The sequence below is a fragment of the Lynx canadensis genome, chromosome B4 (assembly GCF_007474595.2).
Source record: "Lynx canadensis isolate LIC74 chromosome B4, mLynCan4.pri.v2, whole genome shotgun sequence".
In the NCBI taxonomy this organism is placed as follows: Eukaryota; Metazoa; Chordata; class Mammalia; order Carnivora; family Felidae; genus Lynx; species Lynx canadensis.
This window is the reverse complement of record NC_044309.1, coordinates 24,742,407-24,769,024: the sequence shown is the minus strand read 5'-3', so window position 1 is coordinate 24,769,024 and position 26,618 is coordinate 24,742,407. Positions and strand designations below refer to the sequence as shown.

The 26,618-nt window shown below is 37.9% G+C and overlaps 2 protein-coding genes across 8 annotated transcripts in view; one reads left to right on the top strand and one right to left on the bottom strand.

Annotated features, from left to right (window-relative positions):
- The window catches only part of MASTL (microtubule associated serine/threonine kinase like), a 35,948-nt gene extending 29,363 nt beyond the window's left edge, over positions 1 to 6,585 (top strand). Inside the window, exons 10-12 of the mRNA XM_030321149.1 lie at positions 2,565 to 2,678; positions 2,759 to 2,860; positions 5,518 to 6,585. Of these exons, the coding sequence (XP_030177009.1) occupies positions 2,565 to 2,678; positions 2,759 to 2,860; positions 5,518 to 5,675 (374 nt within the window). The 3' untranslated portion in view covers positions 5,676 to 6,585. The remainder of the gene's footprint in view (positions 1 to 2,564; positions 2,679 to 2,758; positions 2,861 to 5,517) is intronic.
- Positions 1 to 26,618, bottom strand: part of ACBD5 (acyl-CoA binding domain containing 5) — a 71,727-nt gene that overhangs the window by 2,595 nt on the left and 42,514 nt on the right. For 3 of the 7 annotated variants that reach the window (XM_032593846.1, XM_032593845.1, XM_030321155.1), the window contains one exon: positions 21,227 to 22,893. The exons of the other annotated variants lie outside the window; for them this stretch is intronic. In XM_032593846.1, the coding sequence (XP_032449737.1) occupies positions 22,881 to 22,893 (13 nt within the window). In that variant the 3' untranslated portion in view covers positions 21,227 to 22,880. Of the gene's footprint in view, positions 1 to 21,226; positions 22,894 to 26,618 lie in introns of those variants that run through there. 7 annotated transcript variants of the gene reach the window in all.

Below are 26,618 nucleotides of genomic sequence, written 5' to 3'. Positions count from 1 at the left end.
GATCCTGCCACTGTTTTAGTGGGAGGATCTAGTTACCTCAGCTATCTAGTGATAGATTTTAAGATTTTCATTTCCTATAAAGGTAATTTGGTCCACAGTTTTTAAAATAGCAAATAATACAAAGCAATTTATAATTAAAAAAAAAATGACTATATCTCTTTCCCAAATCGCAGGCCCCACGAGCAGTCACTACAGCAATTCTGTTTCTTATATTGACCTCTCTGTTTCTAAACATCGTGCTGAGGACAGCTAAGACTCCTCTGATGTCCTCCATGGTCTTCTCCTTCCACCAAGGACTTTGGAACTCCTGGCTGAGTTTCCCATAGCTTCTTGTGCATATTTTTGTTTCATGTCTCTTAACATCGTGTCAAATTTATCTATTTTCGTCTCTCCCCAGAGTAGGTTTTCTTCTTGGGAAAAGTTATCTTTCTTATTCATCTTTGTGTCCCTTGTATCTGGCACAATACTTATATCTAGTCCAATGAATGATGTGAGAATGAACTCAGTTTTAATACAGTGTACCTAATTACTCTTTTCTTTGGTGCAGGATTTCAGACTTCTGGTGAGTGAACTTCTCTGTAAAGTAATATGGCAAAGCAAATTAAACTGAACAGTCAAAGTGTAACTAGATCACATTGCAGAGAAAATTTTTTTTTCTTTCACCTCATTTAGTAAATATAAAAATAAACTGCATTCTGTCTTCTGAGCAGTAAGACATCCAGAGAGACTGCTCTTCTCTGTGAAAGCAAATATAGGCATGATGCATTTTTAAAGTAACTTGTAAAAGTAGCGGAGTGTGAAGATGCAGACTTTCTTATTGCACCCAGGAAATAGGCTTCATAAAAAATATGAAAATTAGCACCTCCAAAAGGGCATGAATTTTCTTAACTATTTAATTCCATTATTATTAGAAAACAAAAAGGTATAACCATATCAAATGTACAAATTACAGATGTGGGTTTCGAATTAGAAAACCAATAGCGTAAAACAAGTTTGTTCTATTTCTCTGGCTAGCAGTATATATTATAATTGCTATATCTATCATAATATGTGATCTTATTAGACTTTGACTCAAATATATGGGTATGTGTGACATATCCATGGAGAAATCATGTATGTTTTTGACATGAGTACATTTTGGCTGAGCTGGGAAAAGGGTTCTAATTTCTAACCTAAGTAAAATAATGAAAACATATGTTTTTTCCCCTGACTTCTCCCCTACTTTTCTGTCATTTGGTTATAGTGTCTATCTGTTGGAATAATTCTTTTTCAGCGGTGCTTAAAAGAGCTACTAACTGAGGTGGTTTGTATGTTTTTATAGTGTTATTATAGAAATGGAAGCCTATAGATGGTTCTCATCACTTTTTCCTTAGGGAAGACAGGATTATGTGGCTTGCAATAAAAAGGCACTCTAAATGCATGTAATTATTTTCCTAATGGCAGATTCCCCAGTGCTTTCCTACTTGTTTGAAAATGGGATGGTGGCAGTTGCTTAACCATAATAATGAATTTTGAGAAATGGATTTAAAGAGCAATTTCCAAGCAAATTTAGTACTAGATTAGAATTCCTATTTTAAATTTATATTGAAGATAGTCATTTCTTGACTGAAATTAACCTTTGCTTAGGAAACACTTTTTCATAGAGAGGACTAAACAAAAGTATAAACCAGATTATAAAGTCATATTTATAATAATCATTTAAACATCTTTGTATATAAAATAATGTAAAAACAGGGAGGGGGACAAAACAGAAGAGACTCGTAAATATGGAGAACAAACTGAGGGTTGCTGGAGGGGTTGTGGAGGGGGGATAAGCTAAATGGGTAAGGGGCACTAAAGAATCTACTCCTGAAATCATTGTTGCACTATATGATAACTAATTTGGATGTAAATTTAAAAAAATAAAAAATAAAATTAAAAAAAAAAATCTTTGTATATGAATGATGCTTCCAGTAAAGATCTCATTTAGAAATCAGCTTTACCTATTTATTAAACCTTATTTCCTAATTACCACTGCAAGCCATAGTTTAAGTGAATACTTTTTGTTAAACTAATTTGTTCCTCTACGTTCTTCAAAGGAGTAAGGTTACATTAAAACACGAAGGCTTTCCCTTGTTAACCAGGCTGTCCTCCAATTAGTATAAATGTTGCTACTTCATCTCACCCCCATGTGAAGTAAGTGGAGTACAGAATCATCTAAATGTTATTGTCCCCCAATTTGAAATTGACAAGTACTCTATTTTTGAGAGTAATCTTTAGATTTAGAACATGTTAAGTATTCAGAATATCAGAAGTTATTAGTGAGAAAAGATAGCTTTATTTAACTTTTCTTTAATGAGCTGTGTTAATTGCTAATCTAAACTTCCTAGAAAACAGAGAAGTAAAGTAATTGCCATGTTACTGAAATGAAAGTAATTTGAGTTTTTGCACCTTATGAAGCTAGAAGAAAGCCTTAGGGAAATGAATGCCTTGATTTCTTCCAAATATCCATGTATTGATGTTTTAGTTGATGAAACATTTGTACTAAATGCTTGCAAGTTCAACTAATCCCTCCTAAATTCCAGGTCCTGCAGTAGACTGGTGGGCACTTGGAGTTTGCTTGTTTGAATTTCTAACAGGAATTCCTCCTTTCAATGATGAAACACCACAACAAGTATTCCAGAATATTCTGAAAAGAGGTGATTCTGTTTCTGTTAAGGTAGACGCATTTATCTCTGTATTATTTGAACAATGATCAACAAGCTATTTGTATTTGTAGATATCCCATGGCCTGAAGGTGAAGAAAAGTTATCTGATAATGCTCAAAATGCAGTAGAAATACTTCTAACTATTGATAATACAAAGAGAGCTGGAATGAAAGGTAAGGTCTTATGTTAATAAACTCTTAGCCTTGATTTGTTTCAGGTGAATGGTAGTAATGATATCAAGTTCTAGTACAACACTACAAATAATCTGACTGCTAACTGGGTTTAAAAAATGTCTTCAGTTTATTTTTGCCTGCTAGATATACATTGATATATTGATCCTTGTTCTACATTAAAATTCAATGCATTAGGTTAGGATGTCCACTCACTGAATTTTATTAATCTCAAACAATTATCTTAAAACAATCTTGTCAATGTCTTAGGATTTTTTTAAAGCCTGATAAAGTTAATCATCAACAAATACAGAAAATATTTTTTTATCAAAATTCTCTTCTGTAATTTCATACTGCTTCATTTCTGATATCATTATTGACTGGCAAATGTATTAGGTGCCAGGTTGTCTCCAATAAGAAAAATTGATACATTTGTGACCCATTCAATGGTTTTTTCCAGTGCAGGGGTTATTAAATTCCAATTTTGAAACCAAAAACCCATTGGCTTCAATTGAGATTCAAATTAGATTTAATGTCACCTGCCTTAAAATCTTTTTTGTAACAAAGTATATATGTTTGTTATGTCTTCAGTTATGTCCTCAGATGCATTTCCATGTGATGTAAGGTATTTAGAAAAACGAGCTTTGGTAATATGTCATTTGCAACAGCTTCTAGGTGCTCCCTCAAATAAGATCAACAGTTTATTCACTTATTTCACAAATCCTATAGAGTGACTTTCAGGTGCCAGGCAATGCTGCACCCAGGGATGAACCAGACTAAAATTCATGTGCTTGTAGAACTTACTCTCTAGTGGAAAGACAAAAAGTAAACAGATACAGCCATGACATAATGCCATCTAGCAGTGAGTCCTGGAAAGAAAAATAAAGCAAGTGAGTAGATACAAAGTGTTGACAAGAGATTTTCTAGATAGAGTGGTCAGAAAGACCTCTGTGAAGAGTGAGATTTGAGAAAAATCCTATGTAAACTGAGGGTGCAGACATTTGAAACCTCAGTTCTGAAAATTACTTTAGAACAGTTCTCAACTGGGGTAATTTTGCTTCCCAAAGGACAAAGTAAGTGAAAATAAGTGGAGACAGAAGAACAGCATCCTCAGCACCAATGACCTCAGATTTTTGTTCGTTTGTTTAATGAACAATTTACATAGTGAAGCAGATGACAGGAGTAGTCTTTGATTAGAAACAGTTGTTTCAACAACTGTTTGTTGAGTTCATCTTAAACTGGCTTAGAATTCCTTAGTGAGTTCAGTTGATGAGAGAGCCATAAAGCATCCTGTCACATCCAGATACAGTTTAAGAGTTACTGCTAAGTAACTCTAAAGTAATCCATGCTCAGGCATTTATTTTGAACAATTGAGAGACAAATTCTCTAAATGTGAATTATTTTTGCTATTTTATTGTTTTCCTACCAATCTTTTAGTTTAGGGAAAAACCAACTTGTAGACATACTGATTTCCCAACTCATCATTCCCAATATAGACACATAATTATTTCTTGTCTGTGTGGTGTTCTCACAGTATTTTCCTTAAATTGGTTGCTGTTTTTTTTTTTTTTTGAAGTAATGCCTTAATTGTCACTTGATTTTTTTTTTTTTATATTTTTTAATGTTCATTCATTTTTGAGAGAGAGAGCACAAGCTGGGGAGGGGCAGGAAGACAGGGAGACACAGAATCCAAAGCAGGCTCCAGGCTCTGAGCTGTTGGCACAGAACCTGATGCAGGGCTTGAACCCACAAACTGTGAGATCATGACCTGAGCTAAAGTCGGACACTTAACTGACTGAGCCGCTTGGGTGCCTGGTCACTTAATTTTTTGCCAACATCTTTATTGTTGTCTTACAAAGTGAAGGGTTGAGGAGAGGGAAGGTTGTGTCTAGCAACTAAATATCACAAGTGTGATCAAAAGACCATAATTTCATTTTAGTAGGTAAAAGGAATTAGCAAAGAAGACAGGTACTGGAAATGTAGTTCAAAAGAGGAACAAAGTTGAGATCTTGTAAGTGAAGCAGTAGAGATTCCAGATGTGCCCATACTGCTAAAGAAGCGTACAATGGAGATACAAGTCGATGAAATCAAAGTCAAAGAACCATGAAGAGAATGTTTCACAAGTGTCATCAATGTATGTGTTAAAATTACCATGAAGGATAAGGATGGAGCATATGGAAGAAAGTAAGGTAGTGGAGGATGGGGTTCTTAGCAAAGTTACATAGGACAAAAGATGGTGCTACGGACTGCAGAGATAGAAACCGGCAGCATTGTCTTGGAATGAGAAGTGGGCATTAATCCTGAAGATCAGTGGTGTGGAAACTGTATCCCAGAACAGGAAGTAGGCCAAGCTCTTATCTCATCAAGGCAGGGATTATGTGAGAAGATGGAGGCATGAGAATGATAGGCTTCTTTTAAGGAAAATCTTTCATTCGCCTATTTGACAAATACAGGCCAAGCACCTGTCATACGTCAGGTGTTATACAAAATAACACAGTATGTGCCACTGTGAAGTATGTAGTTGCACAGAAATTAAACACATACGTGAGAAGCAAAACAAGGGCAAGATACATGTGAGACCTTCTCTTGATTCCTGTAAAACAGTACTTACTTAGGCAATGGTGTCATAATACTATGTTTTGTTTTATCTTTTCCCTAAGAGCTAAAATGTCATCCTCTCTTCAGTGATGTGGACTGGGAAAATCTGCAGCATCAAACTATGCCTTTCATACCCCAACCAGATGGTGAAACAGATACATCCTATTTTGAAGCCAGGAATAATGCTCAGCACCTGACTGTATCTGGATTTAGCCTATAGCACATAAATTTTGTCTTTAATCTAATCTTGTTTTATAGAATAAGCTAGCATAATTATATATTCCTTCATAGTAGACTGATCTAAGGGGAAAAAGAATCATTATGTTACTTGGATCAATGAGCTTTTAATGTATATTACAGCTTCCACAGAGTTAAAAGGCTATCAAGAACATAACCAGTAACTTACTTAATCTCATAGTTGTATATAGAGCTTCAAGACCTTTTTCACCTTATTTATTTTGTGTCTGCACTTTATGAAAACTAATGTGTCAATAAAACTAGAATAACACTACTCCTTTAAGAGAGGAGCAAGCCTCAAGCCTAGCTTTTCTTTCACATGTAGATTTCAGTCCATCATTCAGTTTGGTGTTAAAATAACAATTTTATTGTAATGTAATTTAGCTGGACATGATTGCCTGCAAAAACTGCAATCTCACGAGCAGTCATTTAAGGTTGCAATTGTGGCCTCAAACCCGTAGCTGAGAAACTCCTTCACTTGGTAGTGTAACTCCTTTAGGGAATGAGGAATGAAAAGGGCAGAGGTTTTTGTTTACCTTACTAGGAATACAGTCTTGCTGCCTCGACTGCTTCTGGTACTTTCTCAACAATACATATTTGCTTAAAATTGTACTGGAGGGCTTAGGTGTGATATGCTATAGCAATTTTAACAGCTTGTTCAATTTTAATGAAAAATGTGATGGTTTGCAACTTAAAAGAATTTGTATAAATAAAACATACAACGTTATGTGAAACAACCTGATCCCTAAAAATAAATAATAATTTATTTTTGCTTAATAAATATAACACTTAAAGTATACTGTCAACATCCTTCTGTTAAGTATATATACACACCAAGATTCAACTTCACTATAATAGTTTGTTACCCAGTGGTAAATAAATGGATGAGTAGTCAAAAAAGATGGTGGCAGAGGACCCTGCACCCACCTCCTCCCAACTAGATAACTATCAGATCATCCTGAATACCCCAGAAATAGACCTGAAGACTGACAGAACAAACTCCACAACTAAAGGCAGAGAAGAGGCTACATCAAAGAACGTAGGGGGGCGCCTGGGTGGCGCAGTCGGTTAAGCGTCCGACATCAGCCAGGTCACGATCTCGCGGTCCGTGAGTTCGAGCCCCGCGTCGGGCTCTGGGCTGATGGCTCAGAGCCTGGAGCCTGTTTCCGATTCTGTGTCTCCCTCTCTCTCTGCCCCTCCCCCGTTCATGCTCTGTCTCTCTCTGTCCCAAAAATAAAAAAAAAAAAAATTAAAAAAAAAAAAAAGAACGTAGGAAGTACGGTGACATGCTTTAGGAGAAAAATGGATCCTGGTTGCTGCAGAGGGCAGGGAGCTATGGTCACAGAGGGCAAGAGAGAGGAGCACACAGGGGAACACACAAGGAGAAGGTTTCCCAATAGCCATTGGCTTGGGAAACAAGAGGGGCTGAATTTCATGAATTCTTGCAACTAGGGGAGCTTACATCCTGAAGTTTTAAAGGTCAGTGGGGTTGGCTAGGATAGAACCCAGAGGGCACTACTCTGCTCCTAGAAAGAAGGCAGGCAAAAAACCCAGGGACAGACAGCAGGGAAACAGCGATCTGAAGAGTGCCTGGGACACAGGAGATTACTCGCTTTTCTCAGAGTGTATCCCTGACAGCATTCACAGGGACACCTCTCTGGGGATAAAGGTACCAGCTGGTGCCATTTCCCTCCCCCAACCATCAGCATAAAGACAGAGCCACCTATGGGAAGTAGCGCTGTGCCTATACTAACTACTAACTTGCTCACACCAAGAACCATCCCCCTGTGTCCCAGTGGAGCTGCCCTTTTCAGTCACATTTGCCTCAGTCTCAGTGCAGCAGGCCTCTCCCCAAGAAGATGAGAACAAACACCTGCCCACACCATATGTCCCAACAAGAGAGTTTTGCAGGGCCTCTTTTCCAGTGGAGGTAGTGACAGGACTCATTTCACAAGCAGAACAAAGCACACCTAGTTAAAACTTGCCACATTCAGGCCAGGTACCAAACACTGTCCACAGCAGGCAAGGAGAGCCTCTGCAGACGACTTCCCTGAAGGATAGAGCAGCCAGAACACAACAGCAGAGTACATACAACACATTAAAGGCACTCCCTGAAGTACCAGCCCTGGGCAATATAGGACTTGTTTATAAGGCTATGACTGGCATGAGGAGACATAAGTGGCTTTTCTGACACACACACACACACACACACACAAGGCAGAGACTTAGACAAAATGAGAAGATAGGAATATATCCCAAATGAAAGAACAAGATAAGGCCACAGCCAGAGATCTAAATGAAATAGCCAAAAGTAAAATGCCTGATAGAATTTAAAGCAACAATCATAAGGACACTCACTGGGCTTGAGAAAAGAATAAAAGACATCAGTGAGGTCCTTACCACAGAGATAAGAGTTAAAAAGAAATCAGAGATGATGAGTGCAATAAATGAGATTAAAAACACACGATGCAATGAACAGAAGGCTAGAAGAAGCAAAGGAAAGAATTAATGACCTAGAAGACAAAGTAACAAAGCAATGAAGCTGAATGAAAAAGAGAAAGGAGAATTACACAAAATGAGAATACACTTAGGGAACTCAGTGACTCCATCAAACATAATAATATTTGTATTATAGGAACCCCAGAAGAGAGAAAAGGGGCATAAATTTTATTTCAAAGAATAATATTTGAAAAATTCCCTAATCTGGAGAAGGAAACATACATCTAGATCTAGGAGGCAGAGAACTCCCATCAAAATCAACAAAAGCAGGAAGGAGCCAAGATGGCAGAACAGCATGGAAGTTTTCTGTGTGTCTTGTGTCCATGAAATACAGCCAGACCAACATTAAACCATCCTACCCACCTAGAAAACTGGAGGGTTAACACAACAATCTGCACAACCTGAACCACAGAATTCAACAGGTAGGTGGCGCAGAGAGGTGAACTTGGGGACCAAGAAGCCGTGAAAGGTAGGGAACCGCTGCAGGGACTAAAAAGGGAGAAAGGAGAGGGTTTAAATTCCATTGAGAATGTTAATAAGGGGGGGCGCCTGGGTGGCTCAGTCGGTTGAGCGACTGACTTCGGCTCAGGTCATGATCTCACGGTTTGTGAGTTTGAGCCCCGCGTCGGGCTCTGTGCTGACAACTCAGAGCCTGGAACCTGCTTCTGATTCTGTGTCTCCTTCTCTCTCTGCCCATCCCCCACTCATGCTCTGTTTCTGTCTCAGAAATAAATAAACATTAAAAAAAATTTTTTTAAAAAGAATGTAAACAAGGGGAGTGCAAAGGCTGCAACTCTGCAGCTCAATACCTGGCGGTGCTCTGGTGGGAAGGGTGAATTCCCAGGAACAGAGTGGGGTCCAGGAGGTTCTTGGGCCACATGGGGCAATGCGGTTCCACTGCTGGAAGGACGTTTGGTAGAGACTGTTGAAGCCATCTGGTCCCAACAGATCCTGGAAAGCGGCCACATTCGCTGGTGCTGGGGCAAGGTCGTTAAGGGTGAAGCCTGGTGCCAGATGTGTGTTGTGATTTTCCATAATCCCTGAAACACTGCTGCTACATTGTCTCATGAACTTTTTCTGGGGTGGGCTGGCACCTTGCCACAGTCTCGGGTCACTGGCAGCAGCAGGGTCCAGAGTGCATTCCTGGGTGTAGCTGATATTCGGCCATTGCTCATTCAGCCATTGCTCAGTGAGACCCTCCCGCAGAGGGGCTGAACGGGTCAAAGCCACAGTCCTTCGGAAGTAAGGGGCCAGGGAAAACAGCCGCATGAGACAAAACTCGGGAGAGAGGTACTGCCTGGGGCCTGGTCAGGGAGAGTGAAAAAGCATGAAGTGGACGAGAGCTGAAGACAGAGGATGAGTGCACGATTGTTGATCTGGGAGAACAGACTGGGTGGCTGGGTGGCACCATTTTCACTGCTCCCTCACGTGCACATAAGCACCTACGAGCACCACAACAATCCACCCCAGTAGGCTAGCAGTGCCATCTAGTGGAGAGCAGAGCTGTTACATTGAGCCCCGCCCACCTGGGCCAACTTTGCTCTTCAACAACACAAGTCTTACTGCCAGCTTAATTTATGGACTATAAAGCGCTAGACTGACTTCTAGGGGAAAACGAAGCAATTTCAGTCCTTCTTCAATCTGTTAGGTTCATCTATTCAATTTTCTTTCTTTTTTTTTCTCTTTTACAATTCTTTTCTTTTTCCTAAATACAGAGACAAAATTCATTTTGATTTTCAATTTTTATTAAAAATATTTTCCTTTAATTTTTATTACTATATCTTTTACTTTTGTGTAAATTTTTTCGAATTCTACTTTACTTCCATCATTTTATTTTAGTCTAGTGTATTCACCTTTTCAAATTTTCAATTTCCTTTTTTTCTTTCTTTTTTTTTCTCTTTTTCATTTATTTTCTTTTTCTTGAATGCAGAAAGAGAAAAACTTCACTTGTACTCTCAATTTCTATTAAAAATATTTTCATTTAATTTTTATTACTATATTTTTTGCTTTTAGGTAAATTTTTTCAAATTCTATTTTACTTCCATCAATTTATTTTAGTCTACTAGTGTATTCACCTTTTCATATTTTCAAACGATTTCATCTTTTCTTTTTTTTAATTTTTTCTCTTTTTCATTTCTTTTCTTTTTCTTAAATACAGAAAAGGAAAAATTAATATTTATTTTTAATTTGTTTAAAAAATATTTGTCTTTAATTTTTTCTACTATATTCTTTACTTTTGTGTTTATTTTTTCAAATTCTATTTTACCCCCATCATCTCATTTTAGTCTATTTCAGTGTATTCATTTTTTCAAATTCTCAATTTCTTCCCCCCCCCTTTTTTCTCTAATCTGTCAAACAAATTTCAACACCCAGACCAAAACACACCTAGGATCTAGCATCATCTATTTGATATGTATGTGTCTGTGTGTGTGTGTGTTTAATTTTTAATTTTAATATTCCTTAATTTTAATTTTTTAATTTTTCTATCTCATTAATTCCTTTTCTCCCTTCAAAATGACAAAACGAAGGAATTCACCCCAAAAGAAAGAGCATGAAGAAATGACAGCCAGGGATTTAACCAACACAGATACAAGCAAGATGTCTGAACCAGAATTTAGAATCACAATAATAAGAATACTAGCTGGAGTCAAAAATAGATTAGAATCCCATTCTGCAGAGATAAAAGAAGTAAAAAATAGCCAGAATGAAATTAAAAATGCTATAACTGAGCTACAATCACAGATGGATGCAGCAGCGGCAAGGATGGACGAGGCAGTACAGAGAATCAGCAATACAGAGGACAAACTTCTAGAGAATAATGAAGCAGAAGAAAAGAGGGAGATTCAGGCAAAAGAGCATGATTTAAGAATTAGAGAAATCAGTGACTCATTAAAAAGGAACATCAGAATCATAGGGGTCCCAGAAGCAGAAGAGAGAGAAATAAGGGTAGAAGGGTTATGTGAGCAAATCAGAGTGGAAAACTTTCCTAACCTGGGTAAAGACACTGACATCAAAATCCAGGAAGCACAGAGGACCCGCATTAGATTCAACAAAAACCGACCTTCAACAAGGCATATCATAGTCAAATTCACAAAATACTCAGGCAAGGAGAGAATCATGAAAGCAGCAAGGGGAAAAAAGTCCTTAACCTACAAGGGAAGACAGATCAGGTTTGCATCAGACCTATCCACAGAAACTTGGCAGGACAGAAAGGAGTGGCTGGATATATTCAGTGTGCTGAACCAGAAAAATATGCAGCCAAGAATTCTTTATCCAGCAAGGTTGTCATTCAAAATAGAAGGAAAGAGAAAAAGTTTCCCAGACAAAAATTAAAGGAGTTTGTGACCACTAATCCAGCCCTGCAAGAAATTTTAAGGGGGACTTTCTGAGGGGAGAAAAGATGAAAAAAATATATATATAAATAAATAAATACCAAAAGCAACAAAGATTAGAAAGGACCAGAGAACACCCCAGAAACTCCAACTCTAAAAGCATCATAATGGCAATAAATTCGTATCTTTCAGTACTTACTCTAAATGTCAATGGACTCAATGCCCCAATCAAAAGACATAGGGTAACAGAATGGATAAGAAAACAAGATCCATCTATATGCTGTTTACAAGAGACCCAGTTTAGACCTAAAGACACCTTCAGACTGAAAATAAGGGGATGGAGAACCATCTATCATGCTAATGGTCAACAAAAGAAAGCTGGAGTGGCCATAATTATATCAGACAATCTAGACTTTAAAATAAAGACTGTATCAAGAGATGCAGAAGGACATTATATCATAATCAAGGGGTCTATCCACCAAGAACACCTAACAATTGTAAACATTTATGTATAAATGTGGTAGCACCCAAATATATAAATCAATTAATCACAAACATAAAGTAACTCACTGATAGTAATACCATAATAGTAGGAGACTTCAACACCCCACTCACAACAATGGACAGATCATCTAATCAAAAAAATCAACAAGGAAACAATGGCTTTGAATGACACACCGGACAAGATGGACTTAACAGATATGTTTGGAACATTTCATCCTAAAGCAGCAGAATATACATTCTTCTCCAGTGCACATGGAACATTCTCCAGAATAGACCATATACTGGGACACAAATAAGCCCTAAGTAAGTACAAAAAGATCGAGATCATACCTTGTATACTTTCAGACCACAACGCTATGAAACTCGAAATCAACCACAAGAAACAAATTGGAAAGGTAACAAATACTTGGAGACTGAAGAACATCCTACTAAAGAATGAATGGGCCAACCAAGAAGTTAAAGAGGAAATTAAAAAGTATATGGAAGCCAATGAAAATGAGAACACCACAACCCAAATCCTCTGGGATGCAGCAAAGGTGGTCATAAGAGTTAAGTATATAGCAATCCAGGCCCTCCTAAAGAAGGAAGAAAGATCACAGATACACAACTTAACCTTTCGCCTTAAGAAGCTGGAAAAAACAACAGCAAATAAAACCCAAAACCAGCAGAAGACAGGAAATAATAAACTTTAGAGCAGAAATTAATGCTATCAAAACCAAAAAATACAGTAGAACAGATCAATGAAACCAGAAGGTGGTACTTTGAAAGAATTAACAAAATTGATAAACCACTAGCCAGCTTGATCAAAACGAAAAAGGAAAGGACCCAAATGAATCAAATCAAGAATGAAAGAGGAGGAGAATATTATGAGCAATTATATGCCAATAAAATGGGTAATCTGGAAGAAATGGACAAATTCCTAGAAACATATACACTACGAAAACTGAGACAGGAAGAAATAGAAAATTTGAACAGACCCATAACCAGTAAGGAAATAGAATTAGTAATCAAAAATTTGCCAAAAACCAGGAGTCCAGGACCAGATGGCTTTCCAGGGGAATTCTACCAGACATTTAAAGAAGAGTTAACACCTGTTCTCTTGAAGCTGTTCCAAAAAATAGAAATGGAAGGAAAACTTCCAAACTCTTTCTATGAAGCCAGCATTACCTTGTTTCCAAAACCAGAGACCCCACTAAAAAGGAGAACTCTAGACCAACTTCCCAGATGAACATGGATGCAAAAATCCTCAACAAGATATTAGCCAACCGGATCCAACAATACATTAAAAAAATTATTCACCACGATCAAGTGGGATTTATACCTGGGATGCAGGGCTGGTTCAATATCTGCAAAACAACTAATGTGATTCATCACATCAATAAAAGAAAGGACAAGAACCATATGATCTTCTCAATAGATGCAGAGAAAGCATTTGACAAAATACAGCATCCTTTCTTGATAAAAACCCTCAAGAAAGTAGGGATAGAAGGAGCATACCTTGAGATCATAAAAGCCATATATGAACGACCCAACGCTAATATCATCCTCAATGGGGGAAAACGGAGAGCTTTTCCCCTAAGGTCAGGAACAAGACAGGGATGTCCACTCTCACCACTGTTATTCAACATAGTATTGGAAGTCTTATCCTCTGCAATCAGACAACACAAAGAAATAAAAGGCATCCAAATTGGCCAGGAGGAGGTCAAACTTTCACTCTTCACAGATGACATGATACTCTATATGGAAAACCCAAAAGATTCCACCAAAAAACTGCTAGAATTGATTCATGAATGCAGCAAAGTGGCAGGATATAAAATCAATGCACAGAAATCGGTTGCACTCCTATACACCAACAATGAAGTGATAGAGAAATCAAGGAATTGATCCCACTTACAGTTGCACAAAAAAACATAAAATACCTAGGAATAAATCTAACCAAAGAGGTGAAAAATCTATACACTGCAAACTATAGAAAGCTTAAGAAAGAAATTGAAGAAGACACAAAAAAGATGTAAAAAGATTCCATGCTCCTGGATAGGATGAACAAATATTGTTAAAATGTTGATACTACCCAATGCAATCTACATATTCAATGCAATCCCTATCAAAGTAACACCAGCATTCTTCACAGAGCTAGAACAAATAATCCTAAAATCCGTATGGAACCAGTAAAGACCTCGAATAGCCAAAGCAATCTTGAAAAAGAAAACCAAAGCAGGAGGCATCACAATCCCAGACTTCAAGCTATACTACAAAGCTGTAATCATCAAGACGGTATGGTACTAGCACAAGAACAGACACTCAGATCAATGGAACAGCATAGAGAACCCAGAAATGGACCCACAAACATATGGCCAACTAATCTTTGACAAAGCAGGAAAGACTATCCAGCGGAATAAAGACAGTCTCTTCAGCAAGTTGTGCCAGGAAAACTGGACAGCGACATGCAGAAGAATGAACCTGGACCACTTTCTTATACCATACACAAAAATAAACTGAACATAGATGAAAGACATAAATGTTAGACAGGAAGCTATCAAAATCCTCGAGGAGAAAGCAGGCAAAAACCTCCTTGATCTTGCCTGCATCAACTTCTTACTCAACACGTCTCCGAAGGCAAGGGAAACAGAAGCAAAAATGAACTACTGGGACTTCATCAAAATAAAAAGCTTCTGCACAGAGAAGGAAACAATCAGCAAAACTAAAAGGGAACTGACAGAATGGGAGAAGATATTTGCAAATGACATATCAGATAAAGGGTTAGTATCCAAAATCTACAAAGAACTTATCAAACTCAACACCCAAAAAACAAATAATCCAGTGAAGAAATGGGCAAAAGACATGAATAGACACTTCTCCAAAGAAGACATCAGGATGGCCAACCAACACATGAAAAAATGCTCCACATCACTCATCATCAGGGAAATACAAATCGAAACCACAATGAGATACCACCTTACACCTGTCAGAATGGCTAACGTTGCCATCTCAGACAACAACAGATGTTAACGAGGATGTGGAGAAAGAGGATCTCTTTTGCACTGCTGGTGGCAATGCAAGCTGGTGCAGCCACTCTGGAAAACAGTATGGAGGTTCCTCAAAAAACTAAAAATAGAACTACCCTACGACCCAGCAATTGCACTACTAGGCATTTATCCATGGGATACAGGTGTGCTGTTTTGAAGGTAAACATGCACCCCCATGTCTATAGCAGTACTATCAACAATTGCCAAAGTATGGAAAAAGCCCAAATGTCCATTGATGGATGAATGGATAAAGAAGAAGTGGTATACATATACAATGGAGTATTACTCAGCAATCAAAAACAATGAAATCTTGCCATTTGCAACTACGTGGATGGAACTGGAGGGTATTATGCTAAGTGAAGTTAGTCAGGGAAAGACAAAAATCATATGACTTCACTCATATGAGGACTTTAAGAGACAAAACATGAACATAAGGGAAGGGAAACAAAAATAATATAAAAACAGGGAGGGGGACAAAACAGAAGAGACTTATAAATATGGAGAACAAACTGAGGGTTACGGAAGGGGTTGTGGGAGGGGGGATGGACTCAATGGGTAAGGGGCATTAAGGAATCTACTCCTGAAGTCATTGTTTCACTATATGGTAATTTGGATGTAAATTTTAAAAATTAAAAAATAAAATTAAAAATAAATATTTATGGAAACCAATTTGTCAATAAATTTCATATATAAAAAAAAAAGAAAAAAGAACATGTGGAATCTAACAAACAAATGAACAAATAAATAAAGGCTGAACAGACTGATAAAAAAAAATAAAATAAAAAATAAAAATAAATATTTAAAAAAAATTTTAAACTATCAGATTTTAACAGATTAAATTCCAAAGTCCATAATTTAGTCTAAATAAATCTGTATAAATCTAAAAAAAAATCTATAAAGAACTCAACATCGAAAAAACAAATAATCCAGTGAAGAAATGGGAAGAAGACATGAATAGACAGTTTTCCAAAGAAGACATCCAAATGGCCAACAGACACATGAAAAGATGCTCAACATCGCTCATCATCAGGGAACTACAAATCAAAACCACATTGAGATACCACCTCACACTGGTCAGAGTGGCTAAAATAAACAACTCAGAAAACGACAGATGTTGGTGAGGATGTGGAGAAACAGGAACCCTCTTGCACTGTTGGTGGGAATACAAACTGGTGTAGCTACTGTGGAAACAGTGTGGAGGTTCCTTAAAAAATTAAAAATAGAATTACGCTATGACCCAGCAATTATACTGCTAAGAATTCATCCATAGGATACAGGAGTAGTGATTCATAGGGGAATATGTACCCTGATGTTTATAGCAGCACTATCAACAATAGCCAAATCAAGGAAAGAGTCCAAATGTCCATCAACTGCTGAATGGATGAAGATGTGGTTTATATATATAGTGGAATACTACTGGGCAATGAAAAAGAATGAAATCCTGCCATTTGCAACAATGTGGATGGAACAGGAGGGTGTTATGCTAAGTGAAATAAGTTAGTCAGAAAAAGACATCTAACATATGTTTTCACTCATATGTGGAACTTGAGAAATTTAACAAGATCATGGGGGAACAAAAGGGTGAAACTAGTTTCAAAGAGAGAGGGAGGCAAACCCATTAGAGACTTAAATACAGAGAACAAACTGATGGTTGATGTGGGAGGTGGGGGAGAGGGGAAAATGGGTGATGGGCATTGAAGAGGGCACTTGTTGGGGTGAGCACTGGATGTTGTAGTAAGTGATGAATCACGGGAATCTACCCCTGAAACCAAGAGCACAGTCTATACAATGTATGTTAGCTAGCTTGACAATAATTATATTGAAAAAGAAAAAATAAATAAGTAAAATCAAGAGGTAATAGAAAAAAAATTTAATGTTTTTTTAATTAAAAGAAATTTTAATGCTTATTTTTCAAAGTTTATTTATTTTTGGGACAGAGAGAGACAGAGCATGAACGGGGGAGGAGCAGAGAGAGAGGGAGACACAGAATCGGAAACAGGCTCCAGGCTCTGAGCCATCAGCCCAGAGCCTGACGCGGGGCTCGAACTCACGGACCGCGAGATCGTGACTTGGCTAAAGTCGGACGCTTAACCGACTGCGCCACCCAGGCGCCCCTAATGCTTATTTTTGAGAGAGAGAGAGCACAAGCACACGTGCGTGAGTGGGGCAGGGGCAGTGACAAGGGGAGATACAGAATCCGAAGCAGGCTCCAGGCTTTGAGCTGTCAGCACAGAACCTGATGCAGTGCTTGAACTCACAAACCATGAGATCATGACCTAAGCGAAAGTAAGACCCTTAACCGACTGAGCTACCCAGGTGCCCCTTTAAAAATTTTTTGATGTTAATTATTTTTAATGTTAATTTATTTTTAAATGTTTTTATTTATTTTTGAGCGAGAGAGAGCACAAACAGGGCAGGGGCAGAGAGAGAGGGAGACACAGAATCTGAAGCAGGCTTCAGGTTCTGAGCCGTCAGCCCAAAGCCTGACGCAGGGCTCTAACCCATGAACTATGAGATCATGACCTGAGCCAAAGTCAGACAGTTAACCAACTGAGCCACCCTCAAAATCTTTTAATAAAAAAAAAACAAAAAACAAAAAAAAACACCTTGGAGGTAAGTACCAAAAAACCAACCCAAAGTGATGTTAAATAGTTGCTTCTGGAAAAGAACAATATGGGAAAATCTTTGAGGAAAGGGATAATATCCAGAGGATAAGTGGAAGATATTAGCTCGTTAAAAAAAAAAAATTTTTTTTTAAATCTGTACCTTTGCCCTGACAATTCCAGTGTGTGTTTTTTGTTTTCTTTTGTTTTGTTTTGTTTTTTTTTGAGAGAAAGAGGTAGGGAGAGAGAGAATCCCAAGCCGGCTCTGCACTGTGGGCACAGAGCCTGACACAGGGCTGACTCATGAACCGTGAGATCATGTATGATCTGAGCTGAAATCAACAGATGTTTAACCGACCAAGCCACCCGGATGCCCCCAGTGTGTATCTTTTTTATAGCACTTTCAAAAGCTTTGAAAGGGATTTGGATTTTATGTCTTCTTGTCCTACTTCTGTAAAAGGACTGTTGGTGAAATAAAGTGATACTGACATCACAATAGCTATCAATTTACTAAGTACTTACTGTATCCTGAGCACTGTTCTATGTAAACTAACATTTATTAACCCTATGATATTATTATCCTAATTTTATAGATGAGGAAACTGAAACGCAAGTTTTAAGTGACTTTCCCATAACTGCTCACAATTCTGTCCTAGACTGTCTGGCTCCAGACTCTGCACTCCCCATCAGTCCCGAGAATCAAGAGGTACCTATGCTACTCAGGACTCTGGCTGCAAGTGTCAGAAACCTAACTTAAACTACCTTAAGGAAAAAGGGAAATGTATAAATCCATGTAAACAAACTGTATAAATGTGGGGGTAGGGTAGTGTTTTCAGAGTTAACTTGAATTCACTGTTTCTGACTTGGGTCTAAGTTCTTAGGGCTACATGTTGGCTTTATTATGTCAGCCTCCTCCACGTCTCAGGAGAGATGGCCCAGAATCTCTAGAGGACTCATCTTACAGGCTATAATTCAAAGAGAAAGAGAATGCAAACACAATGACAAACCACCACACACATCCATCAAATGCTGGCAAAGATGTGAAACAAGAACTCTCGTTCATTACTGGTGGGAATACAAAATGGTGCAGCCACTCCGGAAGACATTTTGGCAGTTTCTAACAAAATATACCTTTACCATGTGATTCAGTAATCATGCTCCTTGGTAGTTACCCAAATGAGTTATGACCACATAAAACCTGAACACAGATGTTCGTATCAGTTGTATTCATAACTACTAAAATTCAGAAGCAACCAAGGTGTCATTTAATAGGTGGCCAGATAAACAAACTATTGTACATCCATACAATCAAATATGATCCACTGCTAAAAAGAAGCTATTTAAATCAGAAGTCAGCAAACTACAACCTATGGGCCAAATCTGGCCCCCTACCTGTTTTATAAGGCTCTATAGAAACATAAAATTTATAAAACTATAAAAATAAAAATTATAAAAAGAAATTAGGTATGAAGCTACAAAATTACCTGAAGGAACCTCAAATGCATCTTGCTAAGTGAAAGAAACCAATCTGAAAAAACTACATACTGCATGACCCCAGCTATGTAATGATCTGCAAAAAGCAAAATGCTCTCCTGGTTTCCTGAAATAAATCCAGAGAATAACACCGCTTGCCCTACTTATGGTCATATGCCCATCCCTGAGACTGTCACCGTGGTCAGCAGAATGGTATATACACTGGCCAGGTTAGAGCCACAGGACCACTACCGTGGCTTGGGGGGGGGCAGGGCTTACACGGCTGGGTGTTCCATTCAGCAGCCTCCCCAGAATCACTTGAGAAAGTGGAAGAGGAGGAGCTCTCCAAAGGGGGCAGGGACAGAGGAGAGCAGTGCTGTTATGAGGAGGAAAGGATGGTAGGTAGAATAAGAAAACAATGGCTACTGCCTGTATTACGGATGTATTTAAAAGTTCTCTTTTAATTGTTTTTTTAAAAGGAAAAGAGCATTTATCACTTTCTAGTTTATAAGATGTGGTACCATTTCAAAAGAGGATTAATAAGGGCTGGCTCAGTTGGAGGAGCATGTGACTCTTGATCGTGGGGTCATGAGGTCAAGCCCCACATTGGGTGTAGAGATTAAATAAGTAAAACTTTTACAAAAAGGATTAATGGAGAGAAGATCAGTGAGAAGACAAGGGTTGAGAAGCAGAAAAGAAAAACAAATAGAGAAGAAAGAAGTTAAGAAGGAGGCATTTAAGCGCCAAAGACATGGTCTTTCCTACTATATGTGGGCAAAATTGAATTTGTAAAATTATATCTATATCAACTGGAATAATTTTATTCTTTAGATAATATATGTATTTTTCGGGGGTGCAAAAAGGTGGTTTTATTAAAGCACAGAGACAGGACCCATGTGCAGAAAAAGCTGCCTATTTAATATTTTTATAGACAAAGATGTAACTCTGGGAAACCAGCTATAGCCAATAATACGGAGAGAGAGTGTCCTGTGTGAGAGTTGCAAGAAAGTTAGTGTTTCCTGATCAGGTAAGATCATTGTCTGCCTGTAAAATAGACATTTAGACCTAGATGTGCAGCAGCCATCTGGCAAGCATAACGACCAAAGCCACATATCAGAGGGGGTGGAACAGAAAGAAGGAACCTGTGTCCCTAACTGCATTCTGGAAGCAACTCACCAGCCCTAGACTCCCTACCTCTGGACTTCTTGAAAATGAAAAAAAGACCCCAAAATTTACTTGGTCAAGTCACTGCAGTGAACTTTCTATGACATGCAGAACACTGATCTCTTAAATGATACAAATAGCTAACATCACTTTTATCACTATCTGTACAAGTCACAATGCAAAATCTTGTCATCCTATTCCACCAAAGACCATCTGTGTGTATTTAAGATGGCTGATTAAGGGTGCACTGGGTGGCTGCGGGCAGCCGTTTGTTTTTAAGAATTTTTTAAGGTTTATTTATTTATTTTGAAAGAGAGAGAGAGAGCAGGGGACGGGCATAGAGAGAAGGAGAGAAAGAATCCCAAGCAGGCTCTACACTGCCTGCACAGAGCCTGACCTGTAGCTCAGGGAAGCTATCTATTTGGTGTTAAGAATGGAAAGTAAGATTCTGACTGGATCAGTAACATTCTCAACCAAATGGCTAAAGGAGTTACACTTTATCCCAGTTTCTTGCTTTTATATATCTTGGCATGGCTTTATTCTGAAAAAGGCATGATTACTTTCTATGAATTCCACTATTTATGCTTGTTTAATCCTTAAAATATAATCAAGGCACTTCTATTAACAATAAGTAATAAAAACCATATCATTTCTCATTAACCTTTTATTTTTAACTTAGTTTTACAATAAAGAAACAGAAAAGAAGATCATTAAAAAAATACCAGCTGTCCATTTAAAATTTTAAATGAGTTTCTTGTTAAACAAAGCAGTAACACTATATATCCTATAATTACATCTTTACTTGTATATATAAGAACTGTGTGCAAAGTGCTTTTCAAACTATAAAATAAGACTTTGGAATAGGATACAAATGATTATCCCTAGGAGTTAGTTACTTCCCATTGCCTGTAATAAATCACAATTGCTTCATTCTTAATTTGCATTTAATTTATTTATTTACTAAGAGAAAAGCCACCATTTTCTGACACCAAATTGATATCTAATTTTTGAAAATAATCCCTGATCCACAGGTCTGAACCTTATTTTTACATATAATTCAGTTACTTGCTTCATTTTCCCCCTAAATAAATAGAGGACAGTTTTTAAAAAGCAAATATTAGATAGACACATTTTAATCAAGATGTGATTAAAAAATAAAAAACACCAAGTTACATGAAAGAAAAAAATAAGGAAAAAAGATTCTTGAGGAAAGCAAATTGTATTCTTACACTTTTTTTCTTCAGGCAAACACAGAACCATCCTCTATGCAAGGGATGGGTTTCTTTCTTATTGAAAACACTCTGAACACATGATGCTTAACCCAACATCACACATACCAAGAATGCTTAAAAATTATTTGCTACTACGCCTTCGAATGAAAGAAATCTTTAAAGTACAAGGGACATCTAAATGAGTGAAGTTCTGGAAGACATACAAGAAGAATAATTCCAAACAAAGCCTTCAAGGATCTAAATTGCAGTCTTTTTTTTTTAGTTCTAAATGGGAGCTGGGGGAAGGACATTTAAGTTTACATTAGTTGGATGTGCCTTATTCATATGGAAGCATATGGCCCGCTAGCTTGCAAATCCTTCCATGACCCCTGTGAAATAGGTGTATCTCAAAGATTATACCCCAAAGGAAAAACGGAGGCACTAGGAGGTTAAGAGTCCAGTCTGTGTAGTTTACCAGTTACAGAAAAGTGATTTTCATGTGTTTCCTTTTTTGACCTTTGTAAAAACAGTATAAATAAGTTTTCATCTTATATTTCAAAGCACCCTATGAAGCAGAAACAAGATATCCTCAGTTAAAGAAAAATGATTACAAAGAAATAAATGTATACGGTTGAATAAAATCTTATCAATGATCTACAGGCTCAGAGTATACTTTCAGACCTACTTGAAGCCCATTCATCATTCCCATCAGCAGGTTATGTCTATTCTGTGTTCATCTGTAAAAAGTAAGCCTGGTACATAGGGCTCTACTTTGTAGTAATGACGCCTGAACACTCAAGTCAGCGCTGTGAATGCCCAAGAGAAATTACGGGCAGCTCACAAAGTGGACGTAGAGAAGATTCTTCCAGCAGTTTTCTGCTCCTTGGCATGGCAATTCAGTGACTAGGATAGAAAGTTGGTTTAACTCATTTGAAGTTCACTCCTGGTTTGCATTCTTTCTCATATTTAATTTAGAAAATTAAAAATATCCAGTTATAAATCTGATCTCATTATCACAACTGTACCTTGGAAAAGCAGCTTATAGTTCTCTATGGGAGATAATCAGGTAAACGTGTTACCAAACAATCATTAATAATTTAATGTCCTTCAAGTTTAAGGGTAGGGTAAGTCTATGTATGCTACTTGTAGCCTAGTTGAGATTAGTTATTCAAGTATCAGCAATATTAGTCCTTAAAATGTTACATTTGTGTAGTGCAAAATATATATATGTATATATGTACACAAACCAAACTACTGGACGACAAAAAGAAGTGTAATCATCACAAACAGTTAAGATACTCTTGTGGGCTCCACATTCCATTTCATTCTGAGGTCATCCAGGCCCAGTAATCTTCTGGAGTAAAATACCATTTTCTTCAGTTCAGTTTTCTTTAAAGAGAAAGTAAAAACCAATTTCCTATGAATATAAATGCAACCTGAATATGAAACACACCCATACCAAAGAATTATCTGAATGAAAACACAACAATAATATTCACATTCAACATCAAACCATAAAATTACCAAAAGTCCTTAAGAAATGAATTCACATCCTTTTCTAGTTGGCTTAATGCAATTTCGAAATTTGGGAATTATTTTATAGCAGGAAAGTTGTGAAACAAAAACGCTTAACAAAACTACCAAAGGTTGATAGATATACAACCTAGATTACTTGTTTAATGAACAGATAGTCCATATCTGTTACTTTCCAGGCACTGTGCCAGGCACTGGGGATTCAAACATAAATGAGGCAGGCTCTCAGCTGTCAAAAGAGCTATCAGGTTAGTTGCTTGTGGCAGGGGAGACATGTAAACTAACAACTCGGATAGGTAACGTGATGGTTTTAGTGATAAAACTGACTGAAGGAGTGATCAGGGAAGGATGGGCTTGTTAGCGCAAGATACAATAATCACATATGATCTCAGGTCTGGGAAAAGTCCCACAGCTATAAAATCTCTACATCCTCCCCAGCACTCAAGATGCCAAAATGCCTGAAACCCTCTTATTACAGATTCATTCCTCACCTCCGCAGAAATGCTCTTATGCAACCCCCTTGGCAGGAGTGATATTTTAAGTAATCAGATCATCCCTTATCCTCTGTAGAAATCCTCTTTATGTACACCTCCCTGGCAGGAATGACATTTTAAATAACCAGATCAATTTTCACATAACACAAAGAGATCTCTTGAGGCATGATGGAAAACAAACAAACAAACAAACAAACAAACAAACAAAAAGGACCCTGGGACCAGAACAGAATTGTAGGTGGTTCTAAGATTAACTGTCTGAGTGAGGTTTTAGCAGAAATGTTAGCTGGAAGGTGCAGGAACAGTGAGCAACACTTACTAAGAACCCACATGATGAAGATTTCTACACAAGATCCTCTCCAGGTTTATAAAAAAACCACACAGCTCTCTGAACCCCAATCTCCTACTGTAATAAGGAAACAGAAACAGACATAAATGCCCAGCACTATCTTCAGAACTATTTGGAATGTGTTTCAGGCTCTTTGTGAGATCTGTCCTTTTTTCTTTTTAAATTAACTTGCAAAATGCAGGGCAAGGTGTGATAAGAGAAAAGTTACAGAAAACAATAGATAAGGGATGAGGAAAACGCTCTGCCCTTTACCTTGCCCTCTGAACTTCTGCTCTGGCTGTACTGCTGAGATTCTTTCCCCTTTTCAGAAGCCTGGGCCTGACTTTTCCAGGCAGTTCCATCTGTCCCAGGTTCCATTTGAAGAGTGTTCCTACAGAGAGCTTTCCCACACCTGTCCATTTTACCACCTCTGTACTGAAAGTTCAGTGCCCACAAGAAAACTACGTTTGTGTATTTATGAATCTGGGCAGAATGATAAAGAAAAGTGGTTACAAAGGTCCTTTCCTTCAAAGTAATAGCTTAAGAGTAGTCTTTTGGTCTGAACAGGTCTGCTGTCAGTATTTTACTAATGGGTAATTTTACTAGAATGGTCAGGTGAGGTGAGTGGGAAAAGGCAGACCCACAGGAGGCTGCTCAGGGCCTAATTTTGAACAAGAAGTCTCCAACTGTTTCTGTTCATATCACATTCAGAAAAAAATATGATTTTTTTTTGTTTTTTTTTTTCTGATCCACTGCAGAGTGATAATGTGAGAAATTTACTTTTGAATTTTTATTCTTCTACAATGGGGAAAAAAAAATGAAGCAGTGGACCCACTTTTAATGTTTAAAAACAAAACATCTTTTTTTTTTTTTTTTAATTTTTTTTTTTCAACGTTTTTTATTTATTTTTGGGACAGAGAGAGACAGAGCATGAACGGGGGAGGGGCAGAGAGAGAGGGAGACACAGAATCAGAAACAGGCTCCAGGCTCTGAGCCATCAGCCCAGAGCCCGACGCGGGGCTCGAACTCACGGACCGCGAGATCGTGACCTGGCTGAAGTCAGACGCTTAACCGACTGCGCCACCCAGGCGCCCCAAAACAAAACATCTTTTTTTTTTTTTTTTTTTTAATTTTTTTTTGCAACGTTTTTATTTATTTTTGGGACAGAGAGAGACAGAGCATGAACGGGGGAGGGGCAGAGAGAGAGGGAGACACAGAATCGGAAACAGGCTCCAGGCTCTGAGCCATCAGCCCAGAGCCTGACGCGGGGCTCGAACTCACGGACCGCGAGATCGTGACCTGGCTGAAGTCGGACGCTTAACCGACTGCGCCACCCGGGCGCCCCACAAAACATCTTTTTAAAAAGCTTACCACAGAGGTGCCTGAGTGGCTCAGCTGGTTAAAAGTCGGACTTGGTTTCGGCTCAGGTCATGATCTCATGGTTCGTGAGATCGAGCACCCCTCCCTCACATCGGGCTTCAAACTGACATTGAGGAGCCTGTTTGGGATTCTCTCTCCTTCTCTCTGCCCCTACCATGATACTTCTCTCTCTCTCAAAATAAATAAACTTAAAAAAAAAAAGTTTACCACACATAGCTACTTATTTTATATATACATGGAACTATCTGTTTGTTTGTTACCAGATGCATAGTTATTAAATAAAAAGAAAAAATTAAAATTAAATAAACTTTAAAAAATGAAAGCTTTCTGCATCATATGGTACTTCAGTTTGCCATCCTACAAATTGTGACCATTCAGCCATGCATTCAGTACGCCTCCAATTTACTGTGAGCCTCCTACACGCCAGACATTGTATTAGGGGATAAGACACAGGATGGTTCCTATTATGAATGGGGCATTCCACGCTTTTTCCACCCTAACTGGATTTCTGGATCTTTCTCCTCATCTCTAACACAGAACTTGTCTGCTCCAAACCAGACACACCGCTCTCTAGTTTTCATTCCCGTAACTATCAGATTAAAAATTGCTACATACTTCCAGATTAAAAGATGTCTAAATCCCCTCAAAGCTGAAACTTATTTCCATATCAAATATGGCTCTATCTCCAACCTGCTAATCTGTTCTGTATATAAGCAAACAATACCTAAAAACACTATCTGATCAAAATGCAGTTGCACAGTGCTAAGTAATTGGTAATTGGGAAGGACTAAACACTTAACACACTGAAAACTTGATAAAAATTCAACAAAGTGGAACATTAAAAATCAGTAATAGTTTCTCCATTTGGAGACCTCTACAAATAACTGATAGGGATACTTAAGGGAAATGGTATAGACATCTACTAGTAAGGAGTAATCTTAAAAAAATATTCTAGGGCCGCCTGGGTGGCTCAGTCGGTTAAGGGTCCACCTTCAGCTCAGTCCACCACCTTCATGATCTCATGGTTCATGGGTTTGAACCCTGCATCAGCTCTGTGCTGACAGCTTAGAGCTGGGAGCCTGTAGCGTGTTTCAGATTCTGTGTGTCTCTCTCTCTGCCCCTCCCCCGCTAGTGTTCTGCCTCTGTCTCTTGAAAATAAACGTTAAAAAAATTTTTTTTTAAATTCTAGAAAAATTGCAATTTTTGGTGACTGCTGAAGCAAAGTAGTTGTTTTCTCTTTCAGTCTTTAATAAGCGACAAGCTGTTTCAAACTTAAGCATAAAATAAATTATTAACCAAAGTAAGCTTTAGGGTTTTTGTGCTGTGCCAAATTACTCTCCAATCCTCAACTTTTTATAAAGGAAACATGAAAAGGAACT